Here is a 19,685-nt window from a genome sequence, read left to right as displayed (position 1 = left end):
TGGCCTCTCGCGCGCAGGGGCAATTGTCTATAGAAGCCTCAGAAACATGCATTTATATTAACATTTTTTAAAAAAATCAGCAATTTTTTTCACGTGTCCTCCACTTTTTTTAAAAAAGTGTCCACCACTTGAAAATTTTGTCCTACATTTGTCCCGGTTTATTTATTTATTTAAATTTTTTAAAAATTATTTACTTATTTATTTTTTGGCTTCGGCCCCCCAGTTGTCTGAGGGACAGCAACCTGGCCCCCGGCTCAAAAAGGTTGCCTACCCCTAGTTATATGTGAACAGCCTAGATAACAAACAAATTTGATTGCTTCATCTTGTTTAGCCTGGTCCTGCATGGAAATCAGAAAGTTAAAAGAAGACAAACATCTGGATGTAGATCATAACCATTTAAACCTATCATTTTAATACATTGGCCACTGACATCGACCTCTACTTTTGTCTTGCCAGCTCTAACCGGACTTCTGGTTTTTGCTCATACTAGACTGGGACAAAATGTTGAAAACTGGCATCATTTTAATAGGAAAGAAACAAAGCAAGAGGAAACATATGGCTTGTTTCATATTTCAAAATAAACCCATTTCCTTTTAAAAACTGAATTCACTGGTAACTCTTCACCACTTTTCAAATGTTTGGTCCGTTTTCCAGTTTTCTGCCTGCAGATCTAGAGTGAGACCATTAGATGGCATTTGAACTTCATTCTTGAGCCCAAATAAAACTTGCAATCACTTGAGTAAAATACTGAATAACCCCACAGACATGGCCTGATTAAAGCAATCTCGTGCATGCAGCTTCCCAAATGTACTGCTTATTGCTGTTCTATTCTGTTATCTTGTGATGGGCCTGTGGTGATGTTGAGAGGAGATATATAAATGCTACTGGCTATTTGAAGATGGACACCTTTTCAATGAAAAAACATCAACAACACTGGGAGGAGAAGAACCCACTTGTTTTAGCAATGAGTTGCACGTGTTCCATTTCTTTTTGGTATCAGCTGGATATGGCAGGATAATTATTGTCTTATTCTCCGGAGCCAACACAACGAAAACTTCAGCATTTCAACCTCTCCTGGGCATAAGAGTAGAAATATTCCTGATAGTTTTTGTTCAATTTCTCAAAAGTAATTCACAAAAGGCAACACTGCTGTCTTGATTAATGAACAGAGTTATGTCAGGGTGCTTGTTTGGGGTTCTGGTCTTAAATGAGCTGGCTGAAGGAAAAATGTTCCTGCAAGCAAAGGCAGATGAGTGAAAGAAGGGTGGGGGGGGGGGGAGATGAGTGCAGGTGCACAAGTATGATGCAAAGTGCATATAGTCTGAATTGGAACCTTTTGACATATTAAACAACAAATCTGGATTTGCCAACAGTCAGGAGGTGTAACAACACTTTCTTCCAATAATGTCCATAAAATAAATCTACAGGCAGGAATGAACCATTAGAACATGGGTGAGCAAACCTCTCTATATGGACCCTGAGGTGACCAGAAGGCTATTTGAATTTTTTGGGAGGGAGAGGGGGGGGGAGGAACAAATAATATTCTATGAACAAGTATGTAGAACACACTTTGTTCTAGAGATGAATTGCTCCCCAGGAGCTATGATTCTGCTATGGTGGGTACACACCAGACTCTTCAGATGAAATGGAATAAACAGATGGTTATTTGGAGTTTGGGGTAAGGGAAGGTTTTCTCTGAAAATAATGAGGCACATCTTGCTTTAGAAAAAACTCAAGCTATCTAGAGGTGAGGTTCTCCCATTTGAGGCTGTGGAATTGGCTGGAAAATAAAAATAATGAAGGGCTCCTGGGCCTGCAAAAACAATATTTGTGTTGAATGATTCCTACTGTTTTGGTAGGCATTGTTTACCTAGACTTCTAAAAGGCTTTTGGCAAAAGTTCTTTTTTATTTTTGTTTTTGAAAAGCCAAATAAAGGGAGATATGAAAGAGGTATAAAAAATGACACATGGTGTAGAAAACATGAAAATGCCTTTCTGATAATATTAGACTCCATGGCCATCCTTTGATGCTCAGTAATATGTAGAGTTGCCAGTTCCAGATTGGTCCAGGTTCTGAGGTTTCCAGGCCAAAACCTAAAACCAAGGGATGGGCCCTGGTGATGCCATTAAGCGTTATGCATTAAGTACCAACTACAGTTGCTCATAGCTTGTCATTCTATCATACACATCATATTTTTCTGTTTGAAAGTTAAGACACAAATCTTAGCTAAATGGGCTGTTCCCAGATCAAAGGGAAATGAGAAGATTATTTCTTCTCACTTACTTAGGGAGATGAGTAAAGAATATTTAATCTAGCTGACTTCTAGCCAGAAGGTGGAAGCAGAATGGAGTGTGAGCCCTGGCACCATAATGACTAGAAGAGAAGGAGGAACCCAACTTATGCAGTGCCCTTTAAAACTGATATTACCCATTATAGTTCTCTTATGTAATGGAGGCTGAAAAAAACATATGGTAAAGCTTTTCATGGATTTAGCAGTGTTGAAAAGAGCCCCCATCTTCAGAAATTTGTTGGTAGTTGCAGTAAAATGGGTCAATAATATGTTAATCTTTTCAAAGTGAAGCAAAACTTCCTGGATTGCCTTTCCCTATTTGACTATATAGCAACATGACAATATCTAATATATTTACTCAATATATATACAATATATTCATATTTGATCTCTGATAAGCCAGGCCTCCCATGTGACGGACCAGTGATGCTGCCATACAGCCCAAATCAGACAGTGTGCATATCCAATCAGATATCATCCTTTTCATACTATGATCCAGGATGGAATATGCTGCATATTTTCCTGAGGAAGATGATAGCAGTTATAAAATGATGTGGCCTGGAGTCTACTGCCAGTGCGATGATGATGATGATGATGATGATGATGATGATGATGATGATGATGATGATGATTTATTTATAGCCCACCCAATCACAAGGAATCTGGGCTGGTTACAGCAATATAAATACAGAGAATACAATAAAATAAAATACAATAAAATAAGATAAGATAAAAGACAGTGACATAAGTCACAGAATTTACAGCTAGACCTGATGGAACTGGGCCTGTCTTTTTCACTCCCTCCCAGGTCTGATGATGACAGTATGTACAGAGGGGAGGGTTCTTCTTCTTGAGGCAGGAATTTTATTTTAATTAATTTTAATTTAATTCTTCTCATTACATTTAAGAGAAGAATTGGTGGACAGAGCTGAAAAGAGGGTGTTTTGTTTTGAGGAGGAAGCAACAGGTCTGACCATTAATCCTTCACTCCCAACAGATGATCATTTTGAGATTGCGACAAATCACCGCTAAGGCACCTACTGCAGAAAAGATTGGAGTGGCAGGAGGGAGAGAGGAACAGGGCACAAATACGCCTCAACATTGCTCCTGCACATGAACTAGAACCCCTGGCAGGGGTTGAGAAGAACTGCATGATAATGTCTTGTTGAAATCTGTCCCACTTGTATGTTTCCATTATTTGTTATTCCACAAAAGCATCTTTGCCTCTTGAACTTTTCAACTGCTTATCATTGGACGGGATACAGACCGCCCCTTTGCCTGATGGATCGGGGCCTCAGCTGTCACAGCAGAAGCCTCGAGGCCCCGATCCACCACTTTTCCAGGCCGCGGGGAAGCAGCAAAAGTCCGCTTCCTCGCGGCCTGGAAAGGGGTGTCAAGCCCCAAGGACACCCTGACAGTGGCAGGGAAAGGGAGAAAGGGACCACTCAGTCCCTTTCTCTTTGTATCGCTGGCACAGCCATTTAAAGGCCACACCAGCGATATGCGTGGCCAAAGGAGTTCCGAAACGGAGCTCCTTCTGGCACCACTGAAAGGGCGCCACAAGTGCCCCTCCACGGAGCCAAGACGTCATGCCCACGCCACCCCATTTGGAGGCGGCGTGGCCGTGATGTCATAATGGCGGCACCCATGTAGAAAGGGCGCCACCATTACAATGCCGCAGCAATGTACTAGGGTTGCGGGGCATCTGGAAAGGATGCCCTGAGGCAACCCTAGTATGTGTGCAGGCTGGTGCTTTGTGCCGGTCTGTACAGCACCATGTATCACCGCTCCTGTCCAGTAGAAAGCAGAAGATTTAATACCACTTGAAAACTGTGATAAGTTTTTTGTGGGTTTTTTGGACTATGTGGCCATGTTCTAGAAGAGTTTCTTCCTGATGTTTCGCCAGCATCTGTGGCTGGTATCTTCAGAGAATGCTTGCCTGGAAAGGACTTGGGACCCAAGATGCCAGCCACAGATGCTGGCGAAACATCAGGAAAAAAACTCTTCTAGAACATGGCCACATAGCCCGAAAAACCCACAAAAATCTATGGATGCCAGCCATGAAAGCCTTTGACTGTGATGGATAAGGCTTAAAGAATAACTTGAACTTTACTATCGACTAGTAAACAATTATAAACTCACTTCACTTTGTCAAATTACATTTGATCCACAGATAGCTTTATTATGATCCACAAATTTATTATCTTTTCTTTTTTTAGGTTTTTGTACTGTACATGATGTCTCAGTTTCTGTTGTATTGTCTTCAAGGCTATTAGATTTGTCCTATAAGCCACTTGAACTAACCCTGGCCAACCCATGCTCAGACACTACATTTATGTATTTATTCTAACAATGACAGCCTGTTTTGATCAATGGTGGCTGCTCCACATGTCAAATCCAAAGAGACAGTGCAGAGAGAATGACAGGATATGGTTCTTTAAATTACTGTAGCTCAGCTGCAAAGCTCCATTCTACCAGTGGATGGACTTATAATTGTAGCCACAAGCTGGCAATAAACACTTCAGTATCTGCAAAGTATTAAAACATATGGTCGGGTTTCTCTCACTGAACTATAACATTTGTCTAGGTTAATGGCAGTATGATTAAGAAGGAAGACAGACATCAGCTGTGACAAGGGGTCACTCTTGTTTCTGATTTCTTCCCATTTGAAGCCAGTCATTTTCTTTTCTCTGTTCCGGAGTGGTTCTGTTGTTATCACAGAAATGACAGCACTTGGACCTGTGGTGATCTAGCTGCTGGGACAGTTCCAAAACATCAGCTTCTGAATGGACTGGGCCACTTTATAGGTGGTTTCTTCTTCCTCTCTGTAGAGACAGAACATACCATGTCACTTGTTTCCTGCAACCTCTAAAAAAGCCCACAGTTGGATTACAGCCATAGGACCAAATTCAGAGTTCACCATGAGACAATATTCAACATTTCCCAGTGTCTTTTTAAAACCATGGGTATTTTCAGACAAGGCTTTTATTGTCAACCATCCTGTCTAATGAAAGAGCTTTCCTAGAATTTGGCATTGTGACTTTTGGAGACCAGAGTTCCAGAGACAGCATGGAGAGAAAGCAATGTCTCCACATTCTGGGCCAACCCAGCCATTAGGCAAGTGAGGCAATCACTCTGGGAGCAACAGATAAGTTATACCAACCATTCCTCCTGAACTTCCCTCTGTTCAAAGGTAGAACTGTGCGTGCAGACCCCCAAGTCAAACTGAGGAATTGGATGATGTCTTTCTAGAACAGATGACTGCACACTCAAAAAGGAGAAATGTAGTAGTGATGGGTGACTTCAACTATCCTGATATGTGCTGGAAGTCAAACTCAGCCAAATCCTCAAGGTCTAGCAAATTCCTCACTTGCCTTGGAGACAATTTCATTGTCCAAAAGGTGGAAGAGGCAACAAGGGGATCAGCTATTTTGGATCTGATCCTAACCAACAGAGATGACCTAGTTAATGGAGTACAAGTGGTGGGATCCTTAGGTGGGAGTGATCATGTACTCCTGGAGTTTGTTATACAATGAAAAGGAGAAACCAGGCATAGTCAGACACGCATTCTAGACTTTAGGAAAGCTGATTTCAGTAAAGTTAGAGGAATACTGGGGGTGATCCCATGGTCAGAAATACTAAAAGAGAAGGGAGTTCAAGATGGATGGGAGTTTCTCAAAAGGGAGATACTGAAGGCACAATTTAAAGCAGTTCCAGTGAGAAAGAAAAACGGGAGATGTCTCAAGAAACCAGGATGGATGAATAATGAACTTTCAACTCAGCTAAGTTTTAAATGGAACATGTATAAGAAATGGAAAAATGGGGAAATCACCAAAGAGGAATTCAAACAAATAGCTAGCATGTGTAGAGGTAAAGTCAGAAAAGCTAAAGTGCAGAATGAACTCAGGCTTGCTAGAGAGGTTAAGAACAACAAAGGGGCTGTTTTAGATATATCTGCAGCAAAAGGAAGAAGAAGGAAATGGTAGGGCCACTGTGTGGAGAAGACGGCAAAATGCTAACAGAAGACAGAGAAAAGGTAGAATTACTCAACACCTTCTTTGCCTCAGTCTTCTCAGAAAAGGCAAAGGGTGCTCAACCTGAGGATAATGGAGCAGAGGACAGAATAGGGGAATTTCAGCACAGAAAAAGTAAAGAGATAGTACAGGAATATCTGGTTAATCTAAATGAATATAAATCTCCAGGACCAGATGAACTACATCCAAGAACTGGCAAATGTAATATCAGAGCCATTGGCAATAATCTTTGAGATTATTGGAAAGAGATTCCACCTGAACATTAGGAGGAACTTCCTGACAGTAAGGGCTGTTCGGCAGTGGAATGCACTTCCTCGGAAGGTGATAGAGTCTCCTTCCTTGGAGGTCTTTAAACAGAGGCTGGATGGCCATCTGTCAGGGATGCTTTGATTGGGATTTCCTGCATGGCAGGGGGTTGGACTGGATGGCCCTAGTGGTCTCTTCCAACTCTACGATTCTATGATTCTATGATTCTATGATTCTATAACTCCTAGAGAACAGGAGAAGTCCCTGCAGACCGGAGGAGGGCAAACGTTGTCAGCATCTTCAAAAAGGGGGAAAAAGAGGATCCAAACAATTATCGTCCAGTTAGTCTGACATCTATACCAGGAAAGATTCTGGAGCAGTTCATTAAACAGAGAGTCTGTGAATATCTAGAAAGCAATGCCATAATCACAAAAAGACAACACGGGCTTCGGAGAAAGAAGTCATGCCAGACTAATCTCTTTTTTGATAAAATTACCGACTTTTTAGATGAAGGGAATGCTGTGAATATAGTATATCTTGATTTCAGTAAGGCTTTTGACAGGGTTTCCCATGACATTCTTGCAAACAAGCTAGTGAAATGTGGGCTAGACAACGTAACTGTTACTTGGATTTGTAACTGGTTGACTGGCCGAACCCAAAGGGTGCTCAACAATGGCTCTTTTTCATCCTGGAAAGAAGTGACCAGTGAGGTCCCACAGGTCTCTGTCATGGGCCCAGTGCTATTCAACATCTTCATCAATGACTTGGATGACAGAATTGGGGGTATACTTATCAAATTTGCAGATGACATCAAATTAGGAGAAGTAGCTAACACATCAGAGGACAGGATCAAAATTCAAAATGACATTAATAGATTAGAAAGCTGGGCCAAAGCTAACAAAATGAATTTCAACACAGAGAAATGTAAGGTGCTGCACTTAAGGTGAAAAAAATGAAATGAACAGAAATAGGATGGGGGACACCCGGCTGAATGAGACTATGTGTGAAAGGGATCTAGGAGTCCAAGTAGACCACAAGTTGAACATGAGTCAACAGTGTGATGCGGCAGCTAACAAGGCCAATGCGATTTTAGGCTGCATCAATAAAAGTATAGTGTCTAGATCAAGGGAAGTAATAGTCCCACTCTATTCTGCTCTGGTCAGGCCCCACCTGGAATACTGTGTCCAGTTCTGGCCACCACAATTCAAAAAGGATATTGAGAAACTGGAGTGTGTCCAAAGGAGGGGGGCTAAAATGGTGAAGGGTCTGGAAACCATGCCCTATGAGGAACGACTGAGGGAGATGAGGAGGTTTAGCCTGGAGAAGAGAAGGTTAAGGGGTGATATGATACCCTGTTTAAATGTAGTGGAGTGGAGTCTCCTTCCTTAGAGGTCTTTAAACAGAGGCTGAATGGCCATCTCTCAGGGATGCTTTGATTTGGATTTCCTGCATGACAGGGGGTTGGACAGGATGGCCCTTGCAGTCTCTTCCAACTCTATGATTCTATTATTCTAATTTCCTGTGTTCCCCCACTACTTGTTCCAGAATTTTCTATCCACAAAAGGTGGTTTTAGGTGGATGGCCCATAGTACTATCGGTTCAAAAAACACTGTATAGTTATTCCATCTTCTCCTCTTTAATTACATTTGGAGGAGGGAAGAAAAAAGAGGGAATAGTAGATGAGTAAACATGGAAGGGTTACATGTAGAAGATTATATTGGACTGTGAGTAAATCGCCATGAAATAATCAGAAATCGTGAAAGAAGCGTGATCGAGGTTCACACCCCCACACACTTCTCCCATCAGTAAATCGTCATGGGGGTGTTGGGGCTCGCTTTTCCCATGAGTAAAGCATTCTTGGAGCCACCGTTTGGTAATAACGGGATCTTCTGTTATTGCTAAATGGCAGCTCCATGATGATTTACTGATGAGAGAAGTGAACCACGACACCTGCATGATGATTTACTCACAGGAGAAGCGCACAGGAGTGAACCCCAATCACTCTTCTTTCTCGATTTCTGATGATTTCATGGCGATTTACTCACTGTAAGCCTCCTGTGTGATAAAGTCCAATATAATCTTCCACATGTGCGATTTACTCATGGTAAGCCTTCCATGTAATAAAGTTCATCATTTGGACCTTTCCCCTTCCCTAAAATATCAGCAACATGGGCCTGTGAATAAGGTGTGAATGAGGCAGCAGTTGTATGATTTAAGCCTCATCTGGAAGTCCCTAACCTCTCCTGGAAATGATTAAATATCTGTTAAGGACACTGTTAAGGAGGAAAAGATGGAACAATTGTGTTTATTCATGATGGCTTGTGTGCAAAGGGAACTTGTAGCACTTTTAAAACTAACTATACAAAAGAGGTTGTAACATAAGCTTTTGTAGACTTGGTCTACTTCCTCAGATGCATGGAGTGAACTGGTGCCCAAGAAGGACTTTCAAAAGAAGACTGTATGAATACCATAGAAATGCAAAACTTGTGGGTATGGTTGTCAAGGGACAAAGGTAGGAGGAGGAAAGATTTCGCCTGAGGCCAGGGTGGGTGGATGACCATATGAATGGTGGAGGGAGTTTTGGAATGTGGTGCATGCAGGCTGGGAACTAGAAAGGGGATATAATAAACTGGCTAAGAGTGCCCCTGTAAGGCTGGGCTGTTAAACAGTGTTATAATATGTATATCATGCCAGGAAGCCATTGTCTCTGTTCAGCTTAATGTTGGTGGATTGGACTCTGTGGATATAGTCAGATGTTTCGCTTTCCAATCTTTCTTTGGTGTTTTTTTGTTCCAGGACTGCTGTTCTGAAGTCAGGGATGGAATGCCCAGGAAGACTGAAATGTTCTGCAAATGTTCTGTTTTGTGTATTTATATTCCTAATATCTATTTTATGTCCATTTATCCTCTGGTGTCTGCCCAATGTAGAGTGTTGAACAGCATTGTTGATAGAGGATGGTATATATATAACATTACAGGATAAGCAAGTGAAATTGTCTCTAATATTGTGGGTTATGTGATTAGGTCCTGTGATGGCATTTCCTCAGTAGATGTGTGGGCAGAGTTGACACCTGGGTTTGTGGCAAGGTCTTGTACTTGTCTTCCCATTTGTGTTGTGCATCCTCCAATAAGTATAGTGGGTCCTTGGTATCCTTTAGGGTTTGGTTCCAGGACCTCATGAGATACCAAAATCTATGGATGCTCAAGTCCCATTAAATACAGTGGCATAGTAAAATGGTGTCTCTTATATAAGATGGCAAATCAAAGTTTGTTTTATATAATATTTCCAAGCCATTGATGGTTGAATCTGTGAATAAAGAATCTGTGGATACCGGTGGGCCAAATTGAGTAGCTTGAGATTGAGAGGCTGTCTGTAAGCAAATAAAGGCCTGTCACCAAGAGCCTTTGAGAGGGGAACGTTATTGTCCAAAATAGGTTGTATTTCTGCTCACACTTCTACCCAGGAAATGTCATCACAGCCTCCTGTTGTTATCCTTCTGTCCAGCTGAATTCAACTCATCCACTTAACACACCAGTTGGGAAGTATCAGTTAGAGCTACTTTGTCTTTTTTGCCTATCTGCCTCTCACATTCTTTGCCTTGGGCAGGATTTTGATGCTTCAACGGCAGATTGACTCCCTATGTTATGTTTCACAGCAAGTACACTATTAGCTGCTACAACCAATTAATCTCAGGTTTGGGCCTTCCTATCTTATGGTTCTTTTCTGGAGGGAAACTGTAAAATATGTAACATTCCCGGCAAAGCTAATATCTCCTGATCAGAGAAGTGTGTCTCCCCAAGGCCAGGCCAATTTAAATCCAACCAGGTGGCTTATTTAGTTCAAGTTACATCCATAAATAATGTTGCTGTATTTTGGGGGGGTCAAGAGGGGAGGGCATTGCTATTTGGGGGATTCAGCTGCTTAAAGATCTTTGCAGGTAAATTGCAAGTATTGCTTTTGCTGGAAAAAATTATACTGGAGGACATATTTCTTGAGATGCTCTGTCCTTTATCTTACTGCTAAGTGGTCCATAGAAAATTTAGGTGAGAAGGAGCCTGAGATACATCATGAGGACAGTCAGAGGCACTGAAGAACCCTGGAGGAAAAGGCTGTTATGTCCTCCTGCCTGTACTGAAAAACCATGTGAGAAGAAACATGGGACTGGGCCAGCATATAATGCAACATATCTAGCCCAGGGATAGGGAATAAATGTCTCCTACCCCAATATTGTTATATTCCCATTCTCTTTTGCTTCAACCATCAGGGATGATGGGTGTTTCACCTGGATACCAGCCAGATGACCCACCAGTTTCTTGCAACTGTACACCCCAATTTCATCATTCTTGCCAGATGCATCCATACTGGCAGTGCGATTCTGGGAGTTCTAGTCCCAAAAGATAATTTTTCCAAACTTATATGGGGTGGGGGGAGACATGTTGTTCAGGAGGAGAAAATGCCTCTCTCTCAGTGAGTCAGTGTGGTGGAGCCTTCTTCTTTGGAGGTTTTTAAACAGATACTGGATGGCCATCTGTCAGGAGTGCTTTGACTGCATCTTTCTACATGGCAGGGGGGTTCAACTGGATGGCCTTTATGGTCTCTTCCAACACGATAATTCTATTATTTTGTTTTATGATTCATATTCCTCTGACTGTTGAATCCCTGTTATTAGCTGAAGAAAAATACACTTTTCATATGCATGCTATAACTGATTCATAACATGGAAATTATACATATGACTGCTATCCTAAGCAGGCTTTCTTGAGAGTTAATTCCCTCAAAATCAATTAAGACCTCCTTTGGAGCATATATATATAGAATAAGAGGCACTAAAACGCTCTGGCTGAAAACTATAAATATCCCTCCCTAATCTACAAATCCTAGGATTCCCTAAGATACAGCCATGGCATTTAAAGTGAAATCATAACATAAATCATTATGTAGTGTGAAGGTGAGGTATGCTTCTTCTCTGATTATGATGCCTCTTTAGTCATCTCACTTAGGATCATCCAAATACAGCAGAATCAGCCAGCTATAATTTCTTTCTTCTTTACATATCAGCTTCATGACATCAGGAATTATAAACGTAATAATTCCTGATGTCATGAAGCCCACATGGAAGGTTTCTTATCATTATTTTGTCCAAGTTCATCACTTACCATGTTGGGTATTCCCATTAGACTTTGGCAAGGTCCCAGGATGCATAAGCGCCTCTGAGTTTCAAGCCTGCAGTATGGATTCTGGTTAGAAACCCGTATGGAAATTCCGACACCGCAGCTAGTAGAACAGGCAGACCACTCTGTGCTCCACTCTTCACATGGACTGGGGAAAGCCACTGATGCTACCCCAGGCAGTCTTTGTGCTGAGCAAGGAGGGAAAATAAGGAAAGTGAGCGGGATATTTTAAATCTGACACAGATGTGAATGCTGTATTAACATTTTCCAGAAGGATAGCCATGCTAGAGTGTTGCAGATCCTTTGCCAGCTTGCTCACTCCTCTTCACAGAACTCCATTTACAGCTTGCAGTTCCTTCTTGCCTACGGCTACCAGATGAATACTAAAATGCAAAACTATTTTCAGATATAGATGTGGCTCAACCTAGAAAGTGAGGACCAGAAATGAGGACCAGAACTCATGAATGCATTACCTGCCATGCTATCTTGCAAGATTTGTCTCTCTTGTCTTTCACAAATCCATTCCTGGCAACACTTTCCTGGAATCGTCACACGTCTTGGGTGTGGACAGTCTGGACTAGGGAGGCGAACATCCTCACTGCAAAGGGGAACACAGGTGAAACCTCCTCCTGAGCAGCGGCACTGGAGTTTACAGCTTGGCTGGAACACTTCCCCATCTTGATAGAGTCTCCCATTCAGTTCACAGTTATCATCATCAGCCTCTTCATCTGCAGATGACATTTAGAATACCAAGAGTTAAGAGATACCTCAAATGTAGGCATTCAGCCTATGATAGATCTAACACCAGACATTCTCAAAGAAATATAATGTCCCTATGTTTTGAAACCAAATCATAAATTTGCTCTGAATTTTTCAAAAAAGGAATTTACCTAATGCAATAATCCCCAGAATTGGGTCACAAAACCAGTTCCATTGTGCCCAGTTTTGGTTCTTCATATCACCAATTCTTCTGACCTGCAGCAGTTTCTTATTTTGCCAAAGCAGTCAGTACCACTAGCCTCCTCCTGGTTTAAATGAAAACGGGTCCTAAACCTAATATTTGCCATCACAAGAGTAAGTGGGAAGTATTGTTTCTCTTTCGTCAAGGTTCCCACACAGATGTTGATTCTGCAAAGTAAAAGCCAGAGTAGATAACAGAAAGCAGCCTCCATAACAGGCATAGGGAAACTTCACCCTAAACTAGGGCAGTGTTTTCTTAGGGACCAAGGAAGTGAACTTGGACAAAGGAGATATGAAGAACCACTTGGAGGAAGCTGAAGGTGCTGATTACTGTAGTTAAAAAGAAAGTGTAGCAGGGAAATGGAGAGTCTGTAGTGTTGAGAAGAAAAGGGTGAAGCCTGACAGATTGCACACCAGATAGAAAGGCACCAAAGGCTGGGTCTCATCTTCAGGATGTCAATTCTCCACATTTCTTCTACAGCAGGGCTGGGCAGCTGAGGCCCTCCATATGTTCTTGGTCTACATCTCCCATCAGCCCTAGCCAGTGCAGCCAATAGTGAAGGATCATGGGACCCACAGTCCATCTTGAACACCACATGTTGCCCACCATTGACCTATATAATCAAATCAGGGATTTCAATTTCATACAATTTCATACAATTGAAATTGTATGAAGGTATGAGTATGGACATTTTGACACATGCCTTGAGAGATGATTTTGATACAAAAGAAATGGATCATTGGAGGAAAATTATTAAGTTTTTAAACTAGAATGGGGCAAATCAGCAGTTATAAATGTGCATTTGATATGAACTCCTTGTCCCACACTTTGAGGTGGATCTGGGAAAAACCGGTAAATTAGACAAAGATAGGATTAATGAAATAGATTAAAACTCCTCTTTGCCGCCTCCACTCCTTTTTTTTGAAGAGGAGGCGCAGAGGACAGCACCGCCAGAGGCCTTCAAGACCTCTGGCATCGTCACCCGGTCTCCTCACTGCCACTGCCACCGTGGAAGGGGCAAGTGTCAGTGCTGGGGCCCTCTTAGCCTCAAAACTGGTATCCGGCCCTTCCGCGGCGGCAGAGGCATGAAGGAGGCCGGATGTCGGTGCTGGAGGTCCTGAAGGCCTCCGGCACGGCAGCCCTGCTTCCTCGCCGCCGCCGCGGGAAAGGCCCGGTGGTGGTGCTGTTGGGGGCCAAGAGGCCTCCAGCACTGCCATCGCGCCCTTTCACGGTGGCGGCGAGGAAGCCGAGGCTTGGCCTCTGCCGCCGCCGCCGCCACCTGGCTTGTCCTGCAGCGGCGGCGGCAGCGGAGGCCAAGCAGCCGCACCAAGACTTTCAAGGTAAGTAAGAGGAAGGGAAGGGAGGGAGGCAGGGAGGGAAGGGAGGAGGGAAGCAAGGAGGGAAGCAAGGGAGGAGAAGGATGTTGTCCCTAATGGCGGCGCGCATGCACACGCGCTGCCATTGGGGACAACTTCCCGATTTGCCATCAGCAGATGGCAAATCCACATATAAGAAGGGCCTACTGTATTTTCCGATTGAAGTCTAGTTAGAATATAGCTATTTTACAAGAGATAGTTTATTGAAAAGTAGGAAACATAAGACTAGGTAAATAAAATATTAGGTATGCATAAGATAGTGTAGCTAGTGTAAGTAGGGTAAGTAGGGCAAGCAGGAGTTTAAAAGTGGAAGGTTGTACGGATACTATGCTTGCTGATAGTATGGAAGTATGGAAGGTGTGTAAATATGTATTTTGTTCTCTGTTATTGATATGTTTATTTTATTTTACTTTGTGATTGTAATTCATGTTTTTTTCAATAAAGTTCTTTTTAAAATTCTAAAAAAAACCAAAATCAGGGATTTCATTGGGTCTCTATCTGCTTCTTCCAGCATGGCACAGTCATCTTGATTCATTCATGGAATTACATGGGGGCCCAGATGTCATCATCTTCCCTTTGTAACTCTTCTATGTTTCTCCATAGTTTCTTCCATCTATTTTTTAAAGGACAAAAATCAGTTGGGGAGGGAAATATGGGACAGATGCATAGTGAATTTGGACTGGCAACATCAACCACTGTTCATCTCAAAACATCCACTACTGAGGTAACACAGAAATAAAAAGATCACTAGCTAACATTTTGAAGTGGAAGCAAGGAGTGTAATGTAGAAACCCACAGAGGTCAGTAAGTGGGAACAAAATCCAACTCTGTACTCTCCCCCAGTATCCTTTGTGTGTATTTGCATTGCATCTTGCATATACCTTAGTAAGAAATATGAGGGAAATGATGGTCTTCCAACTTCATTTTCATGTTCTCCAGTAAAATGCTATTCATTTTTTGAGTCCTCTGAAATACTGTACTCAAGTTAGAAGGATATGATAGACTGAATAATTGCAGAACTTGGAAAACGTACTTTTCTGGAATATAACTCCCACTGGCCACTGGCCACTGGTAATTGAAAAAAGTGAACTTTTCCAAGTTCTGCATAATAGCCTTTTTCCTTGCTGTGAAGGAACACAGTGGCTGAGCACATCAGTAAATTCCAAGTTGAATGACCAGTCTCTCAAGTGAGACATAGTAAGTAAGGGAGGACCACTCCTAATCAAAGGAGACAAAGCTGAGCTAGGTACACTCTCACCTGATGTAAGATAGCTTGTTATATTTCTTTTGGATTTGTCTGCCTAGCACAAAGTAATACCCAAGCAAAGCACAGGAATCCACAGACTGTGGTATAATAAATTTTCAAGACTTGACCACTATGCTGCTGTCCTTTCTCAAGAACCTTCTAAGGATTTTGTTCCTAGTTAGGTCTTGTTATTTTGTGAGGAGTGATATTTGTTTAGCTCACATCCTTGTCAACTGGCTTGAACTCTCTAAGGAGGACAGGAAATCAGGGCATATTTGCTGAGTTTTGTTTGCATTCCTGCCAGCCACCACAGGAGCTCCAGAGAGAGAAAGTAGAGACGATGCAGTTGTGACGTAAAAGCAAGCATGCATTGTGTACCTTCTTCTTGGAATGCAAATCCTGACATTTGATTTATGTGACTATAACATTATTATTCCCTTTTAGCCAGGTACCCACAAAACAAGAGGAATGTTTAAAATCTAGTGTGCCATTCAAAACTTGTGCATGTAAACATGCAAGCAAGAAAGCAAGGGGAACAATGAGTCTACTGAGGACAAATTTCACAAAGGCCCTTAACTCTTCAGTGGCTAAAGCCTTTTCCCTACTGAAAGTCCAAGGCAAAGGAAGCATTTATGGAGCTCATTGGTTAAGCTAACCAGTCATGACCCAGCTGGTTGGGGATTTTGAGAGTGGTAGTCGAAAAAAATAATGATGGTCCTGCTATCAGTTATGATGTAGTAAGTTAGACTTAGGGCCTTGTAACTGTTTTCTATTCACAATTACAACTGGAGTACCACTGCCATGACTCAGACTCTTGAGTCTCCACCAAGCATGCCTCAAATTCCTATATTCACAACACATTGGTGAAAGATGCCAGTTTTCCCCTACCCTTGGCTAGTATGTTCCTGAAAAGAGTAATATAGGTTTGCTCACAATTGCAGATTCCTCCTCTCCCCATTGGGGCAGCACTGTAGTCACAGATAAGCCCCTGGCTCTGATCACACACATTTAGGAAGTTGCAAGGCTCTCCTAGCCTGCGGGCACATATGTTGCAGCAGCCACAGCCATCAAGAACTAAGGGAGAGCCAGGAGGGCAACGAGGAGGAAGCCAGGGGCAATAGCATGGAGTTTGGCAACGCTGCATGTACACCTGCAAAAAGAGGGGGAGAAAGAAAAGGAAAATGAATAATGTAATGGCAATATGGCCAGGATGACCAGGGATTTTGGGAGCTGTGGTCCAAAAAGTAACAATTCCACGTCCTGCTTTTCAGGTGTACATTTAGAGCACCTTTCACCAGGGTAATCTCCTGTGTGCACCCACCTCTCCTCAGAGAAATGGCTGAAGCTCAGCAATAGAGTTTGTTGTTGTTATGTGTCTTCACATTTGTCTCCAACCTATGGTAACCCTACCCTAGGGCTTTCTTGGCAATATTTATTCGGAGCAGGACTTTTAAGATGAGAGTGATTTACCCAAGATCGCCAAATAGGTTAACATAGCTGAGCAGGGATTTGAACCCTAGTCTCCCAGAATCCTAATCCAACACTAACAACTATACCACACTGCTTTTAAGAAACAGGGTAGACCTCCAGGTAAAGGCCAAACAATATTTGCAGGGTCGGGGGTACACCTACACTGTAGAAATAAGGCAATTTGACACCACTTTAACTGCCATGAACAAGTGTGATCGATGTACAGCACAGTGGCAACAACAAGATCTGTCAGGGTTTGACCCATAAATCTCAGGGTCTGGCAGTGGCAACACTAGGGTTGGTGTCACCTGGTGCAGGTGCCCAGAAAGAGCTGCTGGGGGTCAGTGGTGGACTGTCCCACCCTTCTTCAGCTTCCACTGCCTGTCTGTCCTCCCCTGGCTGGCCACCACCTGACCAGACCACTGATGGGTCTGGGGGACAGTGCTGCGGCCTATTGATGGCCAATTCTGGGTCTGGCATGGCTTCTCATCCAGAAGCAACACCAGATCTGGAACAGAAGGCATCACACCGGTGGCCACTGATGGGGCAGTGCTGAGACCTTCCGGTGACCTCTTCTGGGTCTGGCACAGCTACTAGGCGAGTGCAAAAGGGGACAATGCCCTTCCTCCCTTCTCCAGCAGTTGTGCCCGTCCTAATGGATGTACCTCCCCACTGGGTATACATCCCCCTCTGGGGTGTCACCTAGTGTGGATCACCCTCCCTGCACCCTCTTAGTGATGCCCCTGGGGCCTGGGACATTCCCGAACAGTCACACCTAATGCTTCCTGATATTTCTTGTTTTCTGAAAAAACAAAAGGGGATTTAGGCTGTTGCTATACTGCAGAATTAATGGAGTTTAAGACAGCTTTAAAGTGCATTAATTTTGCAGTGTAGATGCAGCCCCAGTTTCCAAGTTAATTCCTATTTCGATTACATGGTTGACATGTGCCAAGGTCTACAAAATAGTCTACTTAAGAAGCTGCTGAAAATGAGCTATACACCAGTGCACCAGCTATATTATTTCTCATTTGCATTGGGGAGATTAGCTCCACTGTGTTTCTACATGTAGCAAAGTAACTCATACAGCTGTGACCTTTCATCTCTCTCTCGCTCTTAGAATCTGGAAGCAAAACATCTCAAAAGATACTCACAACAGTTCTGTTTGACTAGTGGGATAATTAAGAAATGCACTATACCTGACACCAAGCTTTAATAAAACTGCAGTAAGGAAAGCATTTTAAAAACTCTGTCTCTGTCCAGAATAAAACAACCAAGACTAGCAACCATTATTGTTTGTCAGAGAACAAAGTGTTTCATCCACTAAAAAGGAACTGTTCTCCCTCAACATCTTGTTATAATGGCTGAAATATATTGATTTTAATGAGGTTTGCTTCTGACCAGTACAGCCCATTCCTGGATGTAAATAAAATGCTGAAGATTTGGTATGATGGGATTCATTTTACTTCCCTCTGGTTTACTGTAGTCTACTGTGTCCTTAAGTACCATTTAATCTTATGTCACAGGCCTGAAACAATTTAAAGAGTTATGCAGCTGCAACCGTCTCCACACTTATACTGTGTCCAAAAGAAGAAGAAGAAACCTTGGAAATTGATCAGCAGTCTGAAACTACTGGGAAAACTATTTTCAGTCTTTGTTTTCTGGTTTATTAGTGTGTTTGTGTGTGTGTGTGTTTTAAAGAACTATGTTGATCCCCCAGAGTCCTGCAGGAGGCAACAGCTATACATATGCTTCTCTGTGTTTTTCAGAGCAAAAGTTGGACAACAGTTGAGCAATCCTGCAAAATAATGCCAGCTGCTTGGCTTTCTGCCTTGGTAGGTTGTAACACTGAGAACAGAGTGTGAAGAAGAAACAAACTGGATTACTACACAGGATCCTCAGCTAACCTATTTGCATCCCTGTGATACTGGAGCAATTAATGAATGAGATCCAGATATAGAAACACGAATGCTAAACAAGTTACAGTGGGAGTGTATTTTGGCCAACAGAGCTTTAAGAATTGGTCTTTTAGTAGTTATCACACCACCACATTCTTTTTGGTTTTCATGCATGTGACACTTAAGCATACACATTAAACAATATTCATGCTTTTTCATACATCCTTGAACTATTGCATTTTGCCAAAGCTGTCTCTTGGTTATAAATTGTTTTGAAAGGGAGGAGGGAGGCAAAAGAACAAATCCTGACTGTTTAAACTAACATTTCCCAGCTTCCTTACCTTGGAAAGAAGGCAGAGGAAGGAGATCAAGAGAAGCTGGATTTTCATTCTGACACTTCAGCACATCCCTCCCCAGGCAGTTTGGAGACAGCAGTGTGTCTGCAGTTTTTAAAGTCTGTGAGTAAAGTCCTGCAAGTGTTTATACTCTTCCCTGCTCTGATGTCACTCCTAGGCTCCAGTATAAACACGAGTAGGTTTGGACAAGCTTCAAATTGTTTCGTTTTTCTCTTTTCCCCCCCACATTCCAGTTAACATTTCCATTCACCTCAAGGTGAGAACATGCAGCCCATTGACAAAGCAGAGAAATAAGACTTGGCTGTGTGTTGAGGACCAAAGAAGCAGAACAAGCAGAAATCAGGATAGATATCAAGCAGATAAGGTACATCCTTTGAATGGACAATCTTCATATAAAAACACAGACTTCTTCGACAAGTGGAGTTCTGTGTTATCAAGACAGCTTGTACTCTCAGCTTTTGTTCTGCTCCATCACCTTATTTGCCTCATTTCTCTTGCACTCTGGTTGATTCACATGATTTGAATAAAGTCCCACTGATTTCAACAATCCATTTCAATACTGAATATATTAAATTCAATTCAGGCAGATATTAGTAGTGACATTTTGTTAAACTACAGACACCAGACAGCATGGCCAAT

The 19,685-nt window shown here is 42.4% G+C and overlaps 1 protein-coding gene across 1 annotated transcript; it reads right to left on the bottom strand.

Annotated features, from left to right (window-relative positions):
- Positions 1-4,489: 4,489 nt before the first annotated feature.
- CCN5 (cellular communication network factor 5) lies at positions 4,490-19,116 on the bottom strand. Its single transcript, XM_089518513.1, has 5 exons — positions 19,032-19,116; positions 16,259-16,475; positions 12,216-12,470; positions 11,728-11,930; positions 4,490-5,116 (listed from the first exon to the last, which is right to left on the bottom strand). Exons 1-5 carry the CDS (start codon positions 19,077-19,079, stop codon positions 5,093-5,095), a joined length of 747 nt encoding a protein of 248 aa, XP_089374639.1. The 5' UTR covers positions 19,080-19,116; the 3' UTR covers positions 4,490-5,092.
- Positions 19,117-19,685: the final 569 nt, after the last annotated feature.

This window comes from Sceloporus occidentalis, unplaced genomic scaffold, assembly GCF_023333645.1.
Source record: "Sceloporus occidentalis isolate IW3139 unplaced genomic scaffold, rSceOcc1.0.p SCAF_3, whole genome shotgun sequence".
NCBI lineage: Eukaryota > Metazoa > Chordata > Lepidosauria > Squamata > Phrynosomatidae > Sceloporus > Sceloporus occidentalis.
Note: the sequence above shows the minus strand (reverse complement) of the source record. Positions and strands in the feature narration are given on the sequence as shown.

Coding starts and splice junctions, on each gene's coding strand:
- CCN5 (XM_089518513.1), bottom strand. CDS start 19,079: ATGAAAATCCAGCTTCTCTTGATCTCCTTCCTCTGCCTTCTTTCCAAG. Junction 12,471..16,258: donor GAGAGGAGGAATCTGCAATT/GTGAGCAAACCT, acceptor TGTCATCTGCAG/ATGAAGAGGCTGATGATGAT. Junction 5,117..11,727: donor TAATGGGAATACCCAACATG/GTAAGTGATGAA, acceptor CTGTCTCTACAG/AGAGGAAGAAGAAACCACCT.